Source organism: Talpa occidentalis, unplaced genomic scaffold, assembly GCF_014898055.3.
Source record: "Talpa occidentalis isolate TD23 unplaced genomic scaffold, MPIMG_talOcc4v2.1 talOcc4.9, whole genome shotgun sequence".
Taxonomy (NCBI): Eukaryota; Metazoa; Chordata; class Mammalia; order Eulipotyphla; family Talpidae; genus Talpa; species Talpa occidentalis.
Window position 1 is genome coordinate 114,176,229 of NW_023605305.1, and position 20,650 is coordinate 114,196,878.

The 20,650-nt window shown below is 41.4% G+C and overlaps 1 protein-coding gene across 1 annotated transcript in view; it reads left to right on the top strand.

The window, feature by feature from the left end:
* LOC119236915 (olfactory receptor 1052-like) overlaps window positions 1-19,672 on the top strand; it is a 32,340-nt gene extending 12,668 nt beyond the window's left edge. Inside the window, exon 2 of the mRNA XM_037500845.1 lies at window positions 18,711-19,672. Coding sequence (XP_037356742.1) covers window positions 18,711-19,672 — 962 coding nt within the window. The remainder of the gene's footprint in view (window positions 1-18,710) is intronic.
* Window positions 19,673-20,650: the final 978 nt, after the last annotated feature.

Below are 20,650 nucleotides of genomic sequence, written 5' to 3' on the forward strand. Positions count from 1 at the left end.
TTTTAAGGACACTGACTCTACCGTGGGGATCCACCCTCATGACCTCAGTGGCCCTAAGTATCTCCCCAAAGGGCTCACCTCAAATATCTCAAGTATTAGCACATTGAGTTTACGGTTTCAACATATGAACACTCAATCCCTAACACTGAGATTCCATGGTATTTCTATTTTTTTTAATTCCAAAAAAGTGATCAGGGTAACTCCAACTGCGAGTAAGTCATCAGTAGGATATACAATACTGTCTGTTCTGACTCTTGATATAGAAGGGGCGAGCAACCTGAGTACCACTTTAAAAGTCAAAGAAAAAACAAAGCTTGTGAGAGTGATGATTTTCCCATTGATTTCTTATTCCTTGCAGCCCCACCCCACCCTGAGGTGCCCTTTGAAGGGCATCTCTGAATGACCAGGAACAGACACCGGCTGTCTTTTTAATACCAGCTACCCTGGATGGATGAGGCTGCAGAGGAGACATGCTGTGCTCCGGAGAGCCAGAATGTCAGCCAAGGGTGATTAGGAACGATTTCCCTCCAGTTTTTGTATGAATGATAAAGTCACAGCGAGAAGCTGACAAGCAAGCCCAGCCCTGCTTGAATGCTAAGCTTGAGTGATTTCTATGGAAATTTGTGACCTTTGCAGACCATATGAGCCTCTGCCATGAGTGAGGCTTTGCTGCTGTGGACTCTAGTCCTGGGATGAGCACCGAGATGCACTCGCGCACGCATATGCACGCACACACACACACACACACACGTGAGCACACACACACTTTTTCCATGAGAAATGGCTTCCTCTCTTTTGCAATAATTCTACAGTTAAGCATCAATAGACAGATCAGTGTGAGTAACCTAAATTCAGACCAAGGTGAACAACAAGGGTGAAAAAAGAAAACGAAAATCCGATTTCTATAACTCCCAAGAATGAACTAAAAGTGAGAATTCCATCAACTAGTTGCTTTGCATGTATCTTTTTTTCCCTCTTTTAAGACATTTACACTAAGAAGATGGGTTAATGTCCAGGCCAGTGAATTTTGAGAGCCTTATTTCCAGATTATTTACTGCGAAATTAATACAGAGCAGTTAATCACTTTTATTGTCTTTTTTCATATGTCTATTTTCATCAAATAAATCCTTTCTGTTTAACTGCTCTAAACCAAAATCTCTAAGGCGAATATCGCTGGCATCACTAATTTCTTTTTTGGGAAGCAGTAAAATGAGGATGAAACCCTCAGAGTGAAAACTGCATGGACAAATACAAAAAAAGGGAAGTGGACAGTATCTTCTGTTTCACTTGGAAAAATCACTCAGGTAATTTGAACAGATAAGGACTCCAAAAACAATATTCTCTGGAATTTTGAATTAAAATAGCACAGTTTGTTCACATGATAGTAACATTAGAATAATAGAATAATTTCAACTTTGTAAATATGCCACGTTGATCAGAAACTTAAATACAAGACATTTCTAAAAAAGAGGCTCTAAGTCTAATGATGCTCTTGGGGACATGATAGAATAATAAGAAGTGATTTCTTTCTTCCAAAGTACTTGTTTTTGATATTTTCAGAACCTGATCCAAAGTTTCTGATCCTCCTGCCATACCCTTAAATTTCTCTCTCTCTTTTTTTAACTTAGACAAAAACTGACTCAAGACCTTGGACCTACAAAATAGGTCCAATTGAGTCTGAATGGGGCCTCCAGTTGCTTACTAGTTGTGTGATCTTAGAAAGTTCTTTAAATTCTTTGATCCTTAGTTTCCTTATCTACATATTGGGGCTAATAATAGCATATTTCCTAAACGTTAGGATTAAGTGATATAATGCATATAAAGTACTCAGAACAGACTCTGGCACAAGGTTGAAGCACTATCAAGGGTAACTATCACCATTATATGGTTAACAAAGAGGGCAACTAGCTTTCCCAATCAGTCAATCCGTGGTGTGTTTAAGTGCCAAGTCAACTAGCTTTTCATATTAATTACTAAATTCTGGGAACTGAGATAAGTGTGGTGGAAAAGGCACTTGAAAAAGGTACTGCTGTGTCCTTATTTGTCAAATTTATATATATCTGTTCCCAAGACTGACTTCAGGAAAGAGCCCACTTATTAAAGAAATGAAATAAAGCTGGTGTTTAAGAAAACACACCGAATTTACTAGTTTCTTCTTTATCAGAGACTTTGGTGAAACTGTAATGCAGGAATAGAACACTTCTGGTTTCCAGAGAGCAGGGTTGTTGGGTATGGGTAATTCTAATGATCTCCAAAAGCTAATATTACTAGAACATATGGCTTGAGAAACTCTGAGAGTAAACTCTAATAGAATGTGACAATTGCCTACTCTAGGTTGCTCCCAACAGGTCACTGTCACCTCTGCAGGCGACTTCTCCCAGTTCTGTGGGTCCCTTTCTCCATTGATAGTAACTTTATCATCATTCTTGCTCCCAAGAGAATGTGATCATTTCTCTGTCCAGACATTGTTGGTGCTCAACCAATAAACCAGTAAATTATGAAAGTGGACCAACAAAATCACTTCTTTCTGCCATCTAAAATCCAAAGAAATCTAAAAGTTCTCTAAAATCTAAGTTTTTAGGAAAGTGTGGGTTATACTGTATGGGAGAACACATATCCAAGATGTTCTAAATATACTCAACTTAAGTCTTACACATAACTAAATTGGCAAAGCAGATGAAGTTGCCTCTCTAGGACTGAATGACATCCATCTGTGTACCTGTACATCTTATAAGATGACAAGGATGAGAATGGGAGATGGTGGCCCTCTCTCGACCACGAAGTCAGGGTTTTACAGAAGTGACCCTTGCTTACAAGAAGGACTCCTGTGGGAATCAGCTGCTGAATCTCAACCATGTTGGGAAAGTTGCACAAAATTAGATCATTCAAGACTAAAACAAAATAACCTATTTAACCATGGAAATGTCATGCCTGAATTCTTGAATTGAATGGATAAATAGATACAGGAAATAAAAATCCAATGACTGTATTTTTATTTCTTCTTGGGGTTTTACCCTAGGGAGATAGTGTGCACAACTGTCACAATCCACTGGAACCTTCTGTTACTCTCAGAGGTTCTCAAGCCATAGGTTTGGGTCATATTTAGAGTCTAGTGATTAGTCATAACTACTCACACCCACCAACCTTTTTTTCCTGAAACCAGTATCTTTGGGTACTCATTTAAATATCCACAAATGATTAAAAGTGTAACCCACCATTGATGGGGGATTATTCTTCTCATCAAGAGGATGCCAGCTCAGGAAATACTGAATAAAGGTAGACACAGCACTAGATTAAGAGGAGTAAGGCACAGGGCTGGTCAAGAATTCAGGGTAGGGCACAGACTGCTGAGCTGGCAGGCATATGATGACTAGAATGGAGAACATGGTCACCCTCAGGCCCCAGGGCATGCAGATCTCTCCAGGCAGGGAGGGGCGACCCCCACAGGAGAGAGACCACGGAAAAGTCGGGGCTCTCAGCAGGCACAGGCTTAAGAGATGTCATAATGAATATGAAGGAAAAGGAATGGATTTGGGAAGACAGCTCTACCTTGCCTTTTCACATCTTGGTAACATCTTACATTAAAGTTTAAAATAAGTTGAAAATGCATTTAATATGCCTAACCCCCAAACATCTTAACTTCACCTAGCCTACATTAAACGTGCTCAGAACACTTACCTTAGCCTACATTTGGGTAAAAATCATCTAGCACAAAACCTATTTTAGAGTAAAGTCAAGTCTCCTATGACATCTCAAGTACTGCCCTGGGAGCATGACAGCTGTAGGGCGCTGGCTGTTCACCCTTGTGACCCTGTGGCCCACTGGGGGCTGTGGCTCTTGGCCAGGACCTCAGGAGGGGGCCCCACTGAGGCCCATTAACCTGGGAAAGACACAAATTCAATGCCGTAGTTCTCCTAAATACACACTGCTTTGGTGCCATCATAAAGTTGAAAGATCGTTAAGTCGAACCATCGTAAGTTGGGGGCTATCTTAAATAATCTAAAATACCTACATAATTAAAGATTCTCCCTTATCAGATTCTATTAAAAGTCATTACAGATTGACCCAAGGATCGGGAACAAGTGTCCTGGTCAGTGAACAGGACATAGAAAAATGAAGACAACCTTTAGAAACCATACTGGAAACAAAACTCTCTCCTGGTATACCTCTGCTCCAGGGGATTTATGTAGATCTCGCTGTTAATGCCTCAAAAAACAAGTTGGTCCTAACTTGAAAAAGTCCAGGGAAGATTTTTTAAATAACTGGAGATGTTATTCAGAAGAAAAAAGGGAGTTTATTGTGTTTAAGGTCAGATTTGGACTTTAATTCTGGAAATGAGGATTCTAATTATGTGGAAGTAATTAAATTTATGTCCTATTAATGAGATAGAAAGAGATTTGCTTATTCACTAACCTCAAAGTCCTGGAAGAGAGAAATGGCACTTTTTGAAACTCATAAAATAAGCTCATCATCAGGTAGGTCTCACAGGAACTTAAAATGTGTTTCAAAAGCATTGGGTAAGTTGTGACTAAGACAGTCACCAGTGACTGTGAGATCCAGTCAGGTCCTGGAGTGAAGATGGCTTCAGAAGGGGCAACAGCAATATTTTCTGACATTATTGTGGTCAAGAGAACGCCAGTGTGGATGCATGTGTTCAAAGGTTCCCAGACAGCTCATACGTTTAAAGAGTTTGAAAACTATTGATATAATAATAAAAAAATTACCTGTGTTCACTGAGGAGTCCACATTTTATCCCTTTTCCTCTTTATTCCAGATCCAAGTCCAGTGAAGACAGCCGTTCAGCAGCGGCCGCGCCCCTTTGATGGACGGTGGGAGGTCAGGACCGCAGCAGCTGGGATGCATCTATGGGCTTCCTGGTCGTCTCTATTGTCTCATCTTAAATTCTGTAAATGAGACGATGCAGATGAGCAGAGCTGCAGCTCCTTCTCATTTGCATTTTATTAACTTTATGACAGTTTCCTTCTTGCATGATATTACCTAATTACATCCTTCAAAGAAGCACTAACATATCACTCTCCACTTTCAATTATTCACTCCAACGAAGGGAATCATGAAACACCCACTCTTTCCCAGAAAACCCACCCAGCCTCTGGGGGCTGTGAAGAAGGAGCCCACAGTCTCAACCAGGAGGTTCTAGAGAGATGCCTGGCTCTCCCGCCCTCTCAAGCCAACCTTCTAGCTCCACATGGACACACGTCTCACCACCTTATAAACCAAGATGGTTTCGCTCAAATTTATTCATTCACTGGGTTGGTCCCTAAAAAAAAACTTGTTTCAAATGACTTTGGTGTGTTTAAAAACATCATCCATTGACAAAGAATCACGTTTTCCCAAAATTTCAAAGAAAGGACTACAGTCTGAAAACGATCAAAAAGAGAAAACCCAGGCTGATCTTGGGTGCTGGTGCAGTTGGCATGAAGCCCCCCAAGGGGTTTCGACGCCTCTGGCACACGGCTGGTCAGCAGTGTCAACTGTCCTTCTTTGGCCCGCCTCAGCTGGACTCCTTTTTGCTGTATTTCTACCGTATTCAGGGAGTACATCCTGGCTATTGCAAGGAAGCATTTGCTTCGATTGTCCATCAATTTGTTTAACCCTCTTTTGTGCTGTCCCTTACACTTCCTCTAAGTCTTCCTTTGTGGGAGTAATGAGGATCTGCTGAGTGAAGCCACAGGGGTTGGAGTTGAGGGACAAACACCCTAGCAGAGGCACGGCTCTGTTGCTTGATGGTTGTCGGACCCTGCTCATTTAGCTCGCCAGCTAGGCTATCCAGTCTCCTTATTTGTAAGCGGGGCTAATACTGTTTAGTCTAGTTGCCACCAGGATTCTGCAAGCTACAAAGGTTAAATGAGTCAAGTTCACCTTATCCATATCCTTCATGAGTTAATGGCGTTTAGTCATGTTATTTTTTTTTTTTTTTTTTTTAATAGAGGCATGCTTTATTTATTTGTTTGCTGGTTTGTTTGTTTTGTTTATACATGCACTGGGTACAGTCAGAAGAGCGGGAGGGTGAGAGAATTCACCAGAGGCAGAGCGGGGAGCAGAGCAGGCAGAAGGACCGAAGTACACTGCTGAGGGGAGCAGCGGGCGGCAGGAGAGGTCTGCACGCCATGTGGGACCATCTTTCAGTTTTTATAATTTGTCTACTAATCCCCCGTGTTCATTTTTCTTGTCCTTAATTATTCCTTTTTCTCATTATTGAGGGTCAGGAACCAGAATGCTCTTCCAGGGGCTATTGTCTCTGAGGGTATATTTCATTTCTAGTTCCCTTTTTGCTGATGATCAATATTTTATTTCTTCTAAAAATCAAAGAAATACATGGAATGGGTCTGCAGAGGACAACTCCAGTAACTTCTGGAAGCTATGCTTGGACGACACTAAGTATTAGGTCTGCCTTCAGAGAGAGTAAGTGCTCCTGACTCCTACACACCGTCAGGAACATGGGAGCTGCTCCTGGAATCCGTCTCAATATCTTAACAGATTCTTGGCTTCCTGGTAGACTTTCACATCGTTCTCAGATGTGGAGGCTTAATGCTGCACCATCTATTGAGTTGTAGGGTAAATATAAAGATTTTAAATGCAATCAGCCCAAGCACAGGTCCTTGACAAATCTCAATCAAAGTCTCTCCATCCTAAGAGGCAGCTCTTTACTTCTCCCTTGCCAATATCAAAGTGACAACAGTTCCAAAATAGTTCAATTTTAATTATCTTTGACATTAAGCTTCTCAAAAACAATTTCAGACTTAGAATAGTTTCCCTTACTCTAATTGCCAGGGACAGGTTGGATGATTAATAAATATCTGTTGGCTGAACCATGGGCTTCCCCCATCCACTTGCCTCATTCCTTACTTGCAGAACACTAAATCAGTAAGGTATGATTTTGTACTCTAGAAAACAATATTGCTCTTGCCCACTTTTGTTAAAGTGTTGGACGACTGAATGCACTAAACATAGTGTGTTAGAATGGAAAGGAAATACAATTTGCAGTACATGGAGTTCCCACTGGAATTGTCACAAGTGGAAATTACATGCACAAGTCTCTAGATACCTAACACACCATTTAAGGCAATAAAGTATAAAAGTGGGCTAAAAATTCCCTACTTTCTGATCTTTCTATTCTATAAAAAATATAGAGGTTGGAAATTTGCTGCTACCTTTTCCGCCAATCTTCCACAGAATCCTTAATTACTGACTGCTTTTTTGAACTTATGTGGGGACATCGGGGGCAGTGGGTAAAATAAATATCATATGAGGGTAAAGAGATCAAGCTCCCCAGGCAACACAAATGTATCTTGACAATAGCTTTCCTGAGAGGAACTTTAAACTGAGGGCCCTGATCATTAGGAACGACTCTGTATCTTCTGCATTTCTATATAGTTTTTAGTGTCTGCTGGACAGTGTATGCAAAAAAAAAAAAACTATAGATTTTTGAGGAATTGTCCATGTATTCCCTTATTATCCATTTGATACCTTCAGGGTCTATAATGATATTCCCTATTATGTTGCTGATAATAAGAGAGATCATATATCTCTATCACATTTTCTTTATACACCCCTTGATGGACACTTGGGTAGAGGAAATATTATATAAAAAAGTGTGAAAGACATCTACCTCCCTCCCTCCAAGGATTCTAGTGAAAATCTATTCAGAAAATGCAGTTGTTAAAAAACAGATAATTAGATCATACGCATTTGTTTCATGAAAGATAAATATGTGACATATATACCCATCGCTCAAAAGAAAGGCAAGTCAATAAATAGAAAACAATATTTTTCTTGTCACAAATAGTGATGATTTGAGAAAACTATGGAGAACTATGGAAGGGAAATAGGTGTTTGAAGAGGAACTTGAAATGAAGATGGCGCCACTGAAAGACAGTATGTACCGTAGGTTAACCATGTTCACTGCTCTAGTACTCATTACACAAGTCAATCTTAACAAAAACTCCAGGGCAGACATGATTAGATCTTAAACATGAGTGGAGGCTTATAGAAATTGAAGAAGTTGTTCAGGATGAAAGCTGACAAATGACAAAGGCATGATTTCAACTCAAGTCTGGGAAATTCCCAAGCCCTGTAGCTTATGTCAGGGTTGGCGAGTGTGTTTTGTAAAGGACCTTTCAGTAAACAGTTTAGGTTTTCTGCGCCTTCTCAACTGCTCATCTCTGCCTTTGTAGCGTAAAAGCAACCAAGAGGAATACATACAATTATGGGTATGGTTATCTACCAATAAACTTTTATTAAAATAAGTTAGTGTGCTGGATTTGGCTGTTGACCACTCACTTACACCAAGAAAAAGAGCGTGCAGTCTCCATGTATTCCTTTGCTCTTGGCACCATAACAAATCACCACAAATGGAGTGCTTGAGACACCCCGGTGTCCCACAGTTCTGTGGGTCAGAAATCCAGGCTCACTGTGGCTGACGTGGTCAGCCGCCTCTCAGCGGTCCAGACACACCCCAGTCTGGCCTCACTGAAATCAGGGTGTCCCCAGGGCCAGATTCTTATCTACAGACTATGGGGAATGTTCCGTCTCCAAGTTGATTAAAGCTGCTAGCAAAGCTTCCTTTCTTACGATTGTAGAACCAACGTCAGCGTTTCTTAACACGCTCCCCCCCTTTGTCTTCGAGTGAGCAATGACCTGTGGGGTCCTATTTGTGCTTTGAGCCTCTGACTGCATCTCCTGCTGTCACTCAGAGAAAGAGCCCTGCTGTGGGCTCGTGTGCTTAGATTTTGCCCACCTGAAGAATCCAGGATAATCTTCCTACCTTGAAGGTATGTGATTAACGACATTAATATTTACAAATTCTTTTCTCTGTGTAATAAAACATAGTTGTGTGAGTTATTAACAGGGCAAAAGACTTCATACTCAGTACCTAGAATTTGACCCTGTGACAAATTTTATGTTATTGATGTTACAATTTCACCTTTTACATTGTGTATCCAATAACAAAGCAATGCAGCTATAGTGGGTCTTAATACTTTTCTCCTTTTACTTTTATGCCAGCATTAAGAGTCATTTATGCAACACTGCTGCAGAATGATGGTATTCTGAAAATGGATACATTCTTTGCTTTAAAGGGGTTTTCTACGTTCATACTGTTAGTATTCTTTTATTTCAACCTGAACTCCCTTAAGCATCTCTTGGAAGGTAGGTTTTGTGATGAACTCCATTCGGGAGTATTTCTTACTTGCAGAGAAAGGTGAACATTCTGTCCTCTATGTAGAATCTCTTGGCAACTGTGCTGCCCCCCGCCACCCCCCAGGGCCAACATCATGGCCCAAGCTCACCACCTGACACATCGAAATCTCATGCCTGCTCTGCTCCCTCAGTGAACTGGTATTTCAGAGCATCTCACTATTCTCAAAGAAACCACATAACCGAGAGGAGTCACTCATTTCCCCTGAAATCTTCTAACTCTAGGCAAGTATTAATGTATTTTCTATCTCTGTGGATTCACTTATTCTGGACATTTAACATAAACGGAAATATACATGATGGGACCCTTTGACCTTTCTAGTTTCTGCCTTAACAGAATGTCTTAGAGCTTCATCCATTGGTAGCATGTACCAGGACTTCATTCTGTTTTATGCTAAATAACTACACGGCACATCACATCTTATTTATCCATTCATCAGTTAATGGGCATTTGAGTGTTTCCACTTTTTGGTAATTATGAATGCTGCTATTAACATCTGTGTGTAACTCTTTGAGGACTTATATTTTCGTTTCTCTTGGGTATGTATTTATGAGTAGAATTGCTGGGTCATGAGTAACCCTCAAACTTTGGAAGAACAGCCAGACTTTTCCCCAAATAGTAGAACAATTTTACATTATTACTTACAGTATCTAAGGATTCCAGTGTCTCCACATGCTCACCAACACTGGTGATCAGCCCTTTGGATGAGGGCCATCTAGCGAGTGAGGTGCTATCTCATTTTGATTTGTGTCTCACTAATGATTCTAAGACCTTTAATAAAGTGCCTCCTCTTTACATGTGAAAAAAATCCATGTTGCTGACATGACTTTCGAACTTCAGAGACTTAACTCTCAACTCGCTTTCCCTTCCTCTGTGCCCTACAGGACTGCTTGGCAGCTCTGCCTTTTCCTCCAGTAGACTTCCACAGCAATGGTGTCATCACCAGGTCACAAGCAAGGGCAAAACAGAAATCAGGGGTCGTGAAGACATGGGGGATGCTGGTGGGGAAGAAAGGACCCACTTGCAAGTGAGCTGCCCTAGGAGGACCGGAGAGCTTGGGGGTGGGTACAGGTACCTGCTGGTAGCGCGACCCCACGTTACTCCATGTTAACTCCACATCCAGCTGCAGAGACAAGCAGGAGGTGTCAAAGGCCAAAGTCCAGACCATAGCTACTAGTAAAAATGGAGAAAATTCTCTGTGCCTTCTAGAACCTTACCAAATAAAATTACCCTTGGGCCTTGGTCTTCCCTCTCTTTAATAGGTGGGGGAGGCAATCATTCAGGCGTAGGTCACCTCCTAGCAAAAAATCTAGTGTTGAAATTATGCCACAAATGTCCCCAGAGAGACAGGAAGCTGATAATCTCACTGTATGCTGGGAAAGATGATCGGCGTGACCTTAATGAATCCACAAGAGAGCCAATTGCTCTTCATTTCCACAGTTTCTCTTCTGGCTTTTGCCCTTGAGTTGGGTTTGCACTCCGAGGAGCCCAGGAACAGCTCTTAGAGAGATCACACGGCTGGTCCCCAAGGCCAGCTCACAGGCATTTATAAGGGTCTATGCTAGAAAATGAATTCATTGAAGATCACAGAAAGACTCTCACTAGCAGTGAGCATGCTCTAGGCAGCCCCAGAATGGCAGGTTGTCCTCCCGGAGCTTGGCGGCCGGCAGCCTGGCGGGCCTTAGAGTCTCCTGCACAACCCTGGAGCTAGAGCGGAGAGCAAGGGCACCCCGAGGCCGGGAGTCATCGTGCGCATCGCAACGGAGGCATCTCGAGCTGCGCCTGAGTGCCAGGGTATGCCTGCCTCTCAGGATTTATAACAGCTACACGTTTCCATGACATTTAGGTAATAAATAATAGGTTTCATGTCGTTTTGTGTGTATCAGTGTCTACAATAGTCACAGAATTAGAGTAGCAATGAGCTCTGCGATTATCTCCTTGAAATCCCAAGGAGCGCCGGGTTCCTTCAGTGAGAGGGGACCATCGGAAAACTCGTTGAGGTAAATAATAGATAATGTAAAGTCTTACTCCTATGGTTTTTAACAAGATTGAAGAAATAATTTTAAGAGAGAAAGCATTAGCCTATGCTGCATTACAGCAAGCCATTAACAGCACATAAAATATTTGTTTAAATAGATGCGCCTGCGTTGGCACCACACTTATATTGGAAGCTTTTGTTCACTAAGCTGTGAGTTCTCATCTTTCTGTTGCAACACACTGATATTTTGAAGGTATGTTGCAAGCAATTTATTAACTATAACGGAGCCTTGAAGTTTATGAATCATTTCCCTCCCCCATCCCTGTGTTTTCAGAGCTACTGGGTTATTCCTAAATAATTTCATTCTCAACCCTTTGCCTTTGAGAAGAGTTACTGTCTGGGAGAGAAAGCAGCATCGAGTTGCTATTCTCTGGCTGGGAGCTGGGCCCAGTAACTGGGCAGGCTCCACCGGGATCCTTCTCCTATGCAAAGCAGAAGTTAACCCCTCACGGGCCATGGTGCCATGTTATGACCACACGGGCTATTAATTTTCCAAGGTCAGGAAGATGCCTGCACCAGAACCACTGAGGAGTAATGTCCTCCTGCGTCCCTCTGAGATGCCCCCTCCCGTCCCCTTCTTTCTCTTGGGCCTGACTCGTGGTTTTATATTTTATGTTTTCTTCCCCCACTGACTTCAACCTGGGTTGTTAGTCCTTGAGCCCCAGGTCGGGTCCCCACTCAGCTGCGGTGGGCAGGGGGTCGGAGCCATCGGGAGCACCAGGCTCCGTGACGCAGGGTTGTGACACCAGGGCCCCCTCCCAGGAGGTCGGCAGTGGGGCCAACCCTTCTCCACTCTGACAGTCGATCCGCGAGAAAGAAACTCAAATGCTAACAAAGGCGCTGAGCTGTGCAGGGACCGGCTGGGGACAGGAGCCATGTCCCGTGAGACACCTGTAGGGCCCCCCTCCTCAACCCCGAGACTGAACACACTGATTCGGAAATGACTGTGACACAAGAAGGCGGAGAAACCCTTGTCTGGTTACCTCTGCGGGCCCCAGCTCACATGGGCTGCTCGGGGGCAGGGGTGATTAGAAGTAGGTGTCAATCATTCAACTCTTTTTATAAGAACAAATCCAAGAATTTGGTTTGACTGATGTTACCAATATGTTTTGGCTTTTGTGGGGTGTGTGTGTTGCTTTGATTGAGTTGTCAGGAACCTTAAAAGGTTTAACTATTTCCCCTGCGTGGTGCTCTTTCTAACTTCTACTTCTAAGGAATGTTCAAACAGGACAGTGAGCTGGAAAGACTATGGTCTTCAGCATCAGATGAAATGGGATTAACGCCAAGCTTTGGCCATAGTAGCTGCGCAACCTCTAGTGTCAGCATCCTCATTTGCAAATACACTAGAATACATCGGGTCGGCACTGTGCACGCGTGGATGGTGTGTATTATGTGCCCCGCAGTGTCCGGCACGTCGCTGGTGCTCAGTCGACCGCTCCTTTATAGGGAGGTTCTCGTTACCACTATCATAAGACTTTTGGATGGGGGAGGAGGGATGGAAAGGAGGCTGGGGTTGTCAGTGTAAGGACATTGGTAAAGCAATGGAATTTCATGGTTGAAAGGAACCGTAGAAGCAACTCAAATGACCTTCACTGGAGACTTGAACCCCTCCTCTTTGTAGGAAATGCAGCTGTCCAGCCCTGCTTAAACAGCTCTAGTCACAGGAGCTCTACACTGTACAATGCCGGCTCAAGTAATTTAAATTTAGCTAATGGAACACGAAGTTGCAAGGCTAAACAGAACAAAGGAAGAACAGACATCAGGACAACAAGGCCTGAGGGAAAGGTTTTCAATTCAACAGGAACTAGACAATGTGACTCAGTGGGTTACTAAGGAATACCTGAGAGGAAGCAGGTAAGGCGGGCGGCCCGGGTCTTCCATCTCTCATACACTGGTCTGGGAAGGAGCACTGCTCAGGGATCAAACTGAGATTCTGGATTCAAACCAAGACAATGTTTTGAAGGGCTGAATTTACTCTTTCGGTTGCTTTGCGAATTCTTGGGGTAGCCCATGAAAGGCCTGCACACAGAAGGGCTCGGCAAGCAACAACAGGCACACAGGGATGGTGTTGGCAACACACGCCCGAGTTTAAGGAAACACAGCCCTGCTTTGAGGTGTCCTCAGTTAATCACAAATTTGGTAGGCAGGTTTCCAGAACTGAACATGGGAACAGGTTCATCTTTTCATCATCACCCTAGGCGGTCTGAGATGGAAAGAACTTCATCCGTCTCACCTGATGGAAATACGTGTGATTTGCATGCATATTAAAGTTGGAGGCTCGCTAGCCGACATGATGATTTCTCAGTATTTCGCCTGGTCTCTTGCCCAGAGACAGGGAGGGTCGCAAATCTGCAGCAGAGTGAGCGCAGCTTATTCCCCACAGCAATAAGTTAGCTTTTCCAGAAACTCCTCAAATCTGATTCTTTTAGAAAAATTATCCTGATTGCACTTATTAGTCATTTTGTGTGTCCATGTTTTGAGCAGATAGTTGACTTCCTAGGCAGCGTGAAAATGATATATAAAATTTTAATCATGCCTTTGCATTGCTGGAATTAAATATGAATGTTTTCCTTATGCACGCTCAGGGTTTTCACAATCACACCAGTTACCCTGGCTTATATTATGCCCATTCTGTTTCCTTGAAGGAAATAACCCCCTAAGGTTAGCCAACACAACACTTCACAAACCTGAGCCATTACAACTCTGGGGCTCTACACATCACTTAGTCTGGAAAAGCCTGGTTGTGTGTAGCTGTGTAAAAATGTTGCTTTTCCAAGCTGCTCACTGCAGTGGTTTTTTTTGTTATTGTTGTTGTTTTTTGGTCATTAGATGAGTTATCCTAAATTTATTTTGACCTACCAAAACTAAATTCAAGAAGATTTCATTCAGGCCAGACATCTTTGTATATAGAACCAACTTATGAAAACTTATCCTCAATTTTTTTCCTTTAAAATCCTTCTTCACTTAACAGTGGGGGAAAAGGTAATTCCCATGAGGCAGAAGGCTTGAAGTTGGGCTGCCTGTTCACATGTAATAGCATGTAAACTCCAAATGCCAGGGTCCAAGCTAGCACGTGATTATAGTGCATGGATTTTAATGATGATGGCCCACTACTATTGCCCTCTATAAAAACAACCATGTGGAATCCCCATGGCCCATATAAAAATGTAGACAAATCGTCAGAACAGGAAAACAATCTTACTGTGGTTCTGACTCATATACACATATATATGTACATACAATATGCCTGTGTATATATCTACCCCGTGAGCGTTCTTCAGGGGTGAACTCCAAATCTTTGAAAACATTTAAAACCAGCAGTGCGTGCAAATTCAGAAACGATAGTTTTAAAGTCCCTAAACATTTATAAATTACTTTTACAACTTAAAAATGAGAATTCAGAAATCGATACATGGGTTTCTCTTTGTGGGACCACCTTTCATTAAGGATTTCAATCCTTTTTTTGAATAGAACTAAACTTCCACTTTAATATGAAAATTTACTTCAAACCCATTGTTTCAAAAAGTAAAATACAATGGGAAAATATTTAGCTGGTTTTAATCACTGGTGGGACTTGAGTTTGACCAATGTTGAAATGATTTAGAGCTGGGGTGAGTGTTGCTTCCAGCATTACAACAATAACAGCAAAGGTGGACATAATACAAATTAATGACTTTTCATGAACCCATTAGGGAACTGAGGTTGCAGAGCAAACAACAGAACAGAAAATTGGGGCAGTAGACTATTACAGCCTGTCTAGGAAACAAGAATTTTTTTCACCCGAGGCAGAAGCCATCAGGTGTCTTATAAGCTGATAGGAGCCAGCTTCTTTGTGAATTTACTGAGTTGCTCCATGCTAAGTGTGAGCTAGCGTGAGAGTGTGAAGCCCTTGGGCCACAGACAAGGTTTTCACCCTCTTTCCTCCATGAACTCCATCAGATGCTTACGGAGAGGACCAGCAACAAAAAGCTGTGATTTTAGGCCATTGTGGGAAATTATCATATCTGGGGAAGGGGTCAGGGTTAAAATTCTGTCCCCTGAGATGCAGAGCAGGAATGTGTGCGAGACCAATGCTGCAGGTGGGCCAGGGGCAGAATCACTTGTGAAGGCCAGGACCCAGGCTCAGTTTACCCTTATCTCCTGGATCTGCACCATCCTATTAACAAGCAACAAGTAAAATTCCCAGTGGAACGCAGCCGGGACATCTTTAGGAAGCATATTGCCTCTGGGGTTACTGGTATTAAAGGAAGACCCATAGCCAAGCAGGAAGTAGATTATGCGAAAAATAAAAACTAACAAACTTTCCTTCATCCTAAACACAAAATATCATTAGAGAACTTGGAACCACGTGATGCATCAAGGGTAACTATAGCAGGAACAGAAACTCCATCCTCAGCCAATTCCTCATCAGATTAGCTCAAATGCCCACACTGAAGGTCAAGGAGGAGAGACATACTCATCTCTAAACCCGCCACCAAAGTAAAAATCTTTTTACTTTGGTCTCATTTGTGCTACACAACTTTCCCAGTTTCAACAAAAAGTTATGAGGTATGCACAAAGACAAGAAAAAAACACAGTCTGAAGAGACAAAGCAAACATCAGAATCAGATGCAGACATGACAGAGATGTTAAAACTACCAGACAAGGAACTGAAAATTGCTATGATTAATAATTAAAGGAGCCACTAGAAAAGATAAACAACATGCAAGATCAGAGAGGTAATTTCAGCAGAGAGATGGAAACAAGGTCCTGTAAAATGCTAGAAATGTACTTGCTTCAATAACATACACTAAAATTGAAGTGCTAGAAATTAAAAGCAGTGGCAGATGCAAAATGCCTTTTATTGACCCATCAGGTGAAAAAAAGAATCAGTGAACTTGAACACATGTTAAAGAAATTACTGAAACCAAAACACAAAGAGAAATGAGAGTAAAAAACCAAACCAAACCAAAACCAACCTGTAGAGTATCTCGGCACTACTGTACAATACCAAATACCTAGGTCATCGGAATCCCAGGAGTAGGATTATTAGAAAATATATCTCAAGAGATGCAGAAAAATCCTTCAGTAAGATTTAACTTTCATGAAACTCTTACTGCTAAAGTAAGGCTGATGGCAACGCCTAAACGTTTGATTTTTTAAAATACCTTATATTTAACATCAAATTTAATGGTAAAATACTGAATGCTTCCCCTAGGTGCAGTAACAAGGCAAGAATATCCTCCCTAACCCCCTCTATCTCACATTGTTTTAATTTGCATTTACATACTATTGATGCAGCTTTTCCTAAGGCTTGGCCATTTAGACAAAGTCTTTTGCTGATTAAGTAATTCAAAAAATTGTTTTGTTTCTTCAGCCCGTTTGAGGACATGAATTTGGCAGCATCTTTAAAAGCTAATCAAGTCATGTATCTGTTGGGTTTTAACAGGACAATTTCTGCTATAATTGACCTCATATCAGAAATGTTTTAGCTTAATTTTGTTATTGAAAATTATACAGAAAGTTGATATACAGTAAGATGTTAAAATTTCCAATGTGTAAAAGTTATCTATTTTGAAAGTTAAAATGACCTCTACAGGACAATTACGGAACACTGTTAAAGGAAATAGAAGGCACAAAGAAATGGAAAGATATTTCTTGCTCATGGTTTGGAAGAACCAACATTATCAAAGTGGCCATTTTACCCAAAGCAATTTTCAGAGTCAATGCAATTTCAAAAATAAAATATCTGAATGACAGTCTTCAAAGAAATGGAACATATTGCTGAAATACATATGGATCACAAAAAAAAATCCCAAATAACCAAAGTTCTGACTAAAAAGGGGAAAAATAGAGGTATTACCCTTCTAGCCATAATAACAAAAACAGCATAGCACTGGAACAAAAGCAGACACACAGCTCAATGGAACTGAATTGGAAGTCTAGAAATAAAACCACACATATATGGTCAACTAATCTATGAAAAGGAGCAAAGAATATACACCGGAACAAGGAAAGTCTCTTCAGTTAATGGTACTGGAAAAACTGGACTGCCACATACAAAGGAATAAAGCTAGACTACTATCTCACACCAAACAAAAATCAACTCAAAAACAGATGAAAGACTTGGAGGTAAGTCCTGAAACAACAAAGCATACAGAAGAAAAAGGGCGAAACACTCTATGGCATAAACTTCAGAAACATCTTTGAGGACTAGTTTCCAAAAGCAAAGGAGAATATAAACAACTGGAAATACATCAAACTAAAAAGCTTCTGTACAGCGAAAGAGACAGCAACCCCAAATGAACAGAGAGCCTACAGAATGAGAGGAAATATTTTCACACCATACATCTAATAAGGGACTGATATCAAAGATCTACAAAGAGCTTATACAATTCAACAAAAACAAACAATCCAATCAAAAAAATGGGCAGTCGGGCTAAACAACACTTTTCCAAAGAAGAAATGCAAATAGCCAACAGGGATAAGTTACTTTTTTAAAGATTGGTAAAAATATACATAATCTTTAGCATTTTAACCATTTGTAAGTGTACACTTTGCTGTAATTAAATACATTCACAACGTGTGTAGTCATCACTCTTACTAATAACCATTTTTTTCATTGTCTTCAACATAAACTCTGTGTACATTAAATAATAACTCCCTATCACCTCTTCCTTCTAGCCCCTGGTAACTTCTACTTACGCTTTCTCTGAATTCACCTGTTCTAGGCACACTATCTAAGAGGTATTAAGCAATATTCCTTGTTCTGTGTCTGGCTTATTTCACTTTGTATACGGTTTTCAAGCTCCGTCCATTTTATAGTATACACCAACATCTCATTCCTCTTTATGGCTGAGTAAATGTCCATTGTATGTCTCTACCATATTGTATTTATTCATTCATTAGTCGACAGACAAGTTGTGTACGTGTTTTGGCTACTGTGAATGATGCTGCTTCCATTCTTTTGAGTGTAAACCTAAAAATAGAATTACTGCATCATACAGCATGTTCTATGAGTGATTATTTGAGGAACTCACGGTTACAGTAGCTGCACCATTTTACATTTCCATCGGCAAAGCACAAGGGTTCAGATTTTCTCCATCGCCAACACTTCATATTTTTCTTTTTCTTTATTGTAGCCATTCTTGTAGATAAAATGTGGCATCTCATTTTGCTTTTGCTTTGTATTTTCTTAACTAACAATAATGATATTGAATACCTTTTCAGGTTCTCACTGGCCCTTTGTCTATCTTCTTTGGAGAAACATCTAGTAAGTAAGTTGTAATTTCCTTGTGAGTTCCGAGTGCCAAGAGTACTAGCACTTGCCTCCCACAGACGTTCTGCACACCTTCCTCCACAGTCTGAGTTGTTCTCTAGCCAACATTATTTGCTATGCCCCATAAGTTTACAAACCCACAGTGGGGTGCTCTCTGCATTCTCATCACAGCTTCTTTCTTTCTCGTTGTTTTGTAGATCTGAGACCATCTGAAATGAACAATCAAACACACGTCACTGAACTCAGATTCCTGGGATTTTCCAACCACCCCAACCTACAGGGCTTGTTCTTCTTGATCTTCCTGGTCATTTACCTGATCACTCTTTTGGGGAACATGCTCATAATAATGGCCACCAAGGTCAGTCCCGCCCTCCACATCCCGATGTATTATTTCCTCAGCAACCTGAGCTTCTTGGACATCTGCTACACGTCCACCACCATTCCGGTCATGCTGGTGAACTTCTTCCGGGAGCAGAAGACCATCTCCTACGACGGCTGCCTGTCCCAGATCTTCTTCCTCGTGACCTGTGCTGGCACCGAGGGTGTCTTGTTGGCTGCTATGGCTTATGACCGCTACGTGGCCATTTGCCACCCCCTTCGATATCCAATCCTCATGAGTGTGAAGGTCTGTGTTTTTCTGGTGACTGGGTCCTGGATGTGTGGGCTGGTGAATTCCGTGACGCACACAGCACTGGCAGCCACGCTCACTCTGTGTGGGCCCAACCAGATCAGCCACTTTCTCTGTGACATCCCGCTGATCCTGAAGCTCTCCTGCTCGGACACCTCGCTCAACGAGTCTGTGCTGCACGTGGCCAGTGCCACCATTGGCCTGAGCCCCTGCCTGTTCACTGCCGTGTCCTACACACTGATTATCTCCGCCATCCTGAGGATTCCGTCTGCTCAGGGAAGGAGCAAGGCCTTCTCCACCTGTGCCTCCCACCTCACTGTGGTGGTGGTCTTCTTTGGAACAGCCAACTTCAACTATGACAGACCCAATGTAGGCGACAACCTGGACATGGACATCCTGGTCTCTGTGCTCTTCTGTGTTGTGACCCCGATGTTTAACCCCATCATCTACAGCCTGAGAAACAAGGAGGTCAAGGGTGCCATGAGGAAGCTGGCGAGAGGATGTATGTTCTCTAGTGACACCAGTGATTAGTTTCTCTTTTTGGAAAATTGTTTTTGATTTTTAAAAATATTTATTTTTATTTTTTGACATATAAATATAGAGCTCTGTATTAGTTAGTCCTAGGGTGATTTGAAGTGTGTGTATCAATGAAAGATTTTTATCAAAATAGGATGTGATCAAATTTGTCCTGCCAAAGAAAGTATCCAAAAACGTAATGACTGGACTCACTTTTCTCCAGATTATAATAAATAACGAACTTGCAGTACTTTCCATTTTTGGTTTTACCCACCACCAGCGACCCTTGCTCGCTTCACCATCTTGACTAGGAACTTCAGTTATCTATGTTTATCAGTTTCTAATTATTTTGCTTTGTCAGTTCATTTTGTTTCCTTATATTACTCATGTATGTGAAATCAGCCAATATTGTCTTTAACTTTCTGGCTAACTTCGCTTTCCAAAATCCACTCAAGTTCCTTCCATTTTCCTGTAAATAGTAACATTTTATATTCTTTATAATTGAATAATATTTCATCACGTGTATAGCTTCTTTATCCAATCCTTATTTCTAGGAACTTCTGAGGTTTTTTGTTATTTTTCAAGTTTTCCCAAGTACTTTCTAATTTCTGCTTTAATCCAATGGTTATTGTGCAATGTGTTGTTCAATCTCCATGTTTAATATTTTTCCAGGTTTCATATAATTTTTAGCTATGGCATTATTATCGGGAAGAGTGCTTAGTGTGATTTCAATCTTCATATGTTTACTGATGACTGAATGCATATGCTACAGTTTGGGGTGGAATGTTCTACCGATATCTATTAAACTTCTCTTATCTAGCTCATTATTCAAGGCTCTTGTTACTTTATTTCTTCTCTAATACACTTGGGGGGGGGTCTTATGTATATTTTATAGTTTGTCTTTGACTTTTTATTCTTGACTCCTTTTTTCCTGCTTTGTTTGGGTTTCATTTTTATTGCCTTATGGTTACTTCTGTAGTTTTTGTTTTGATG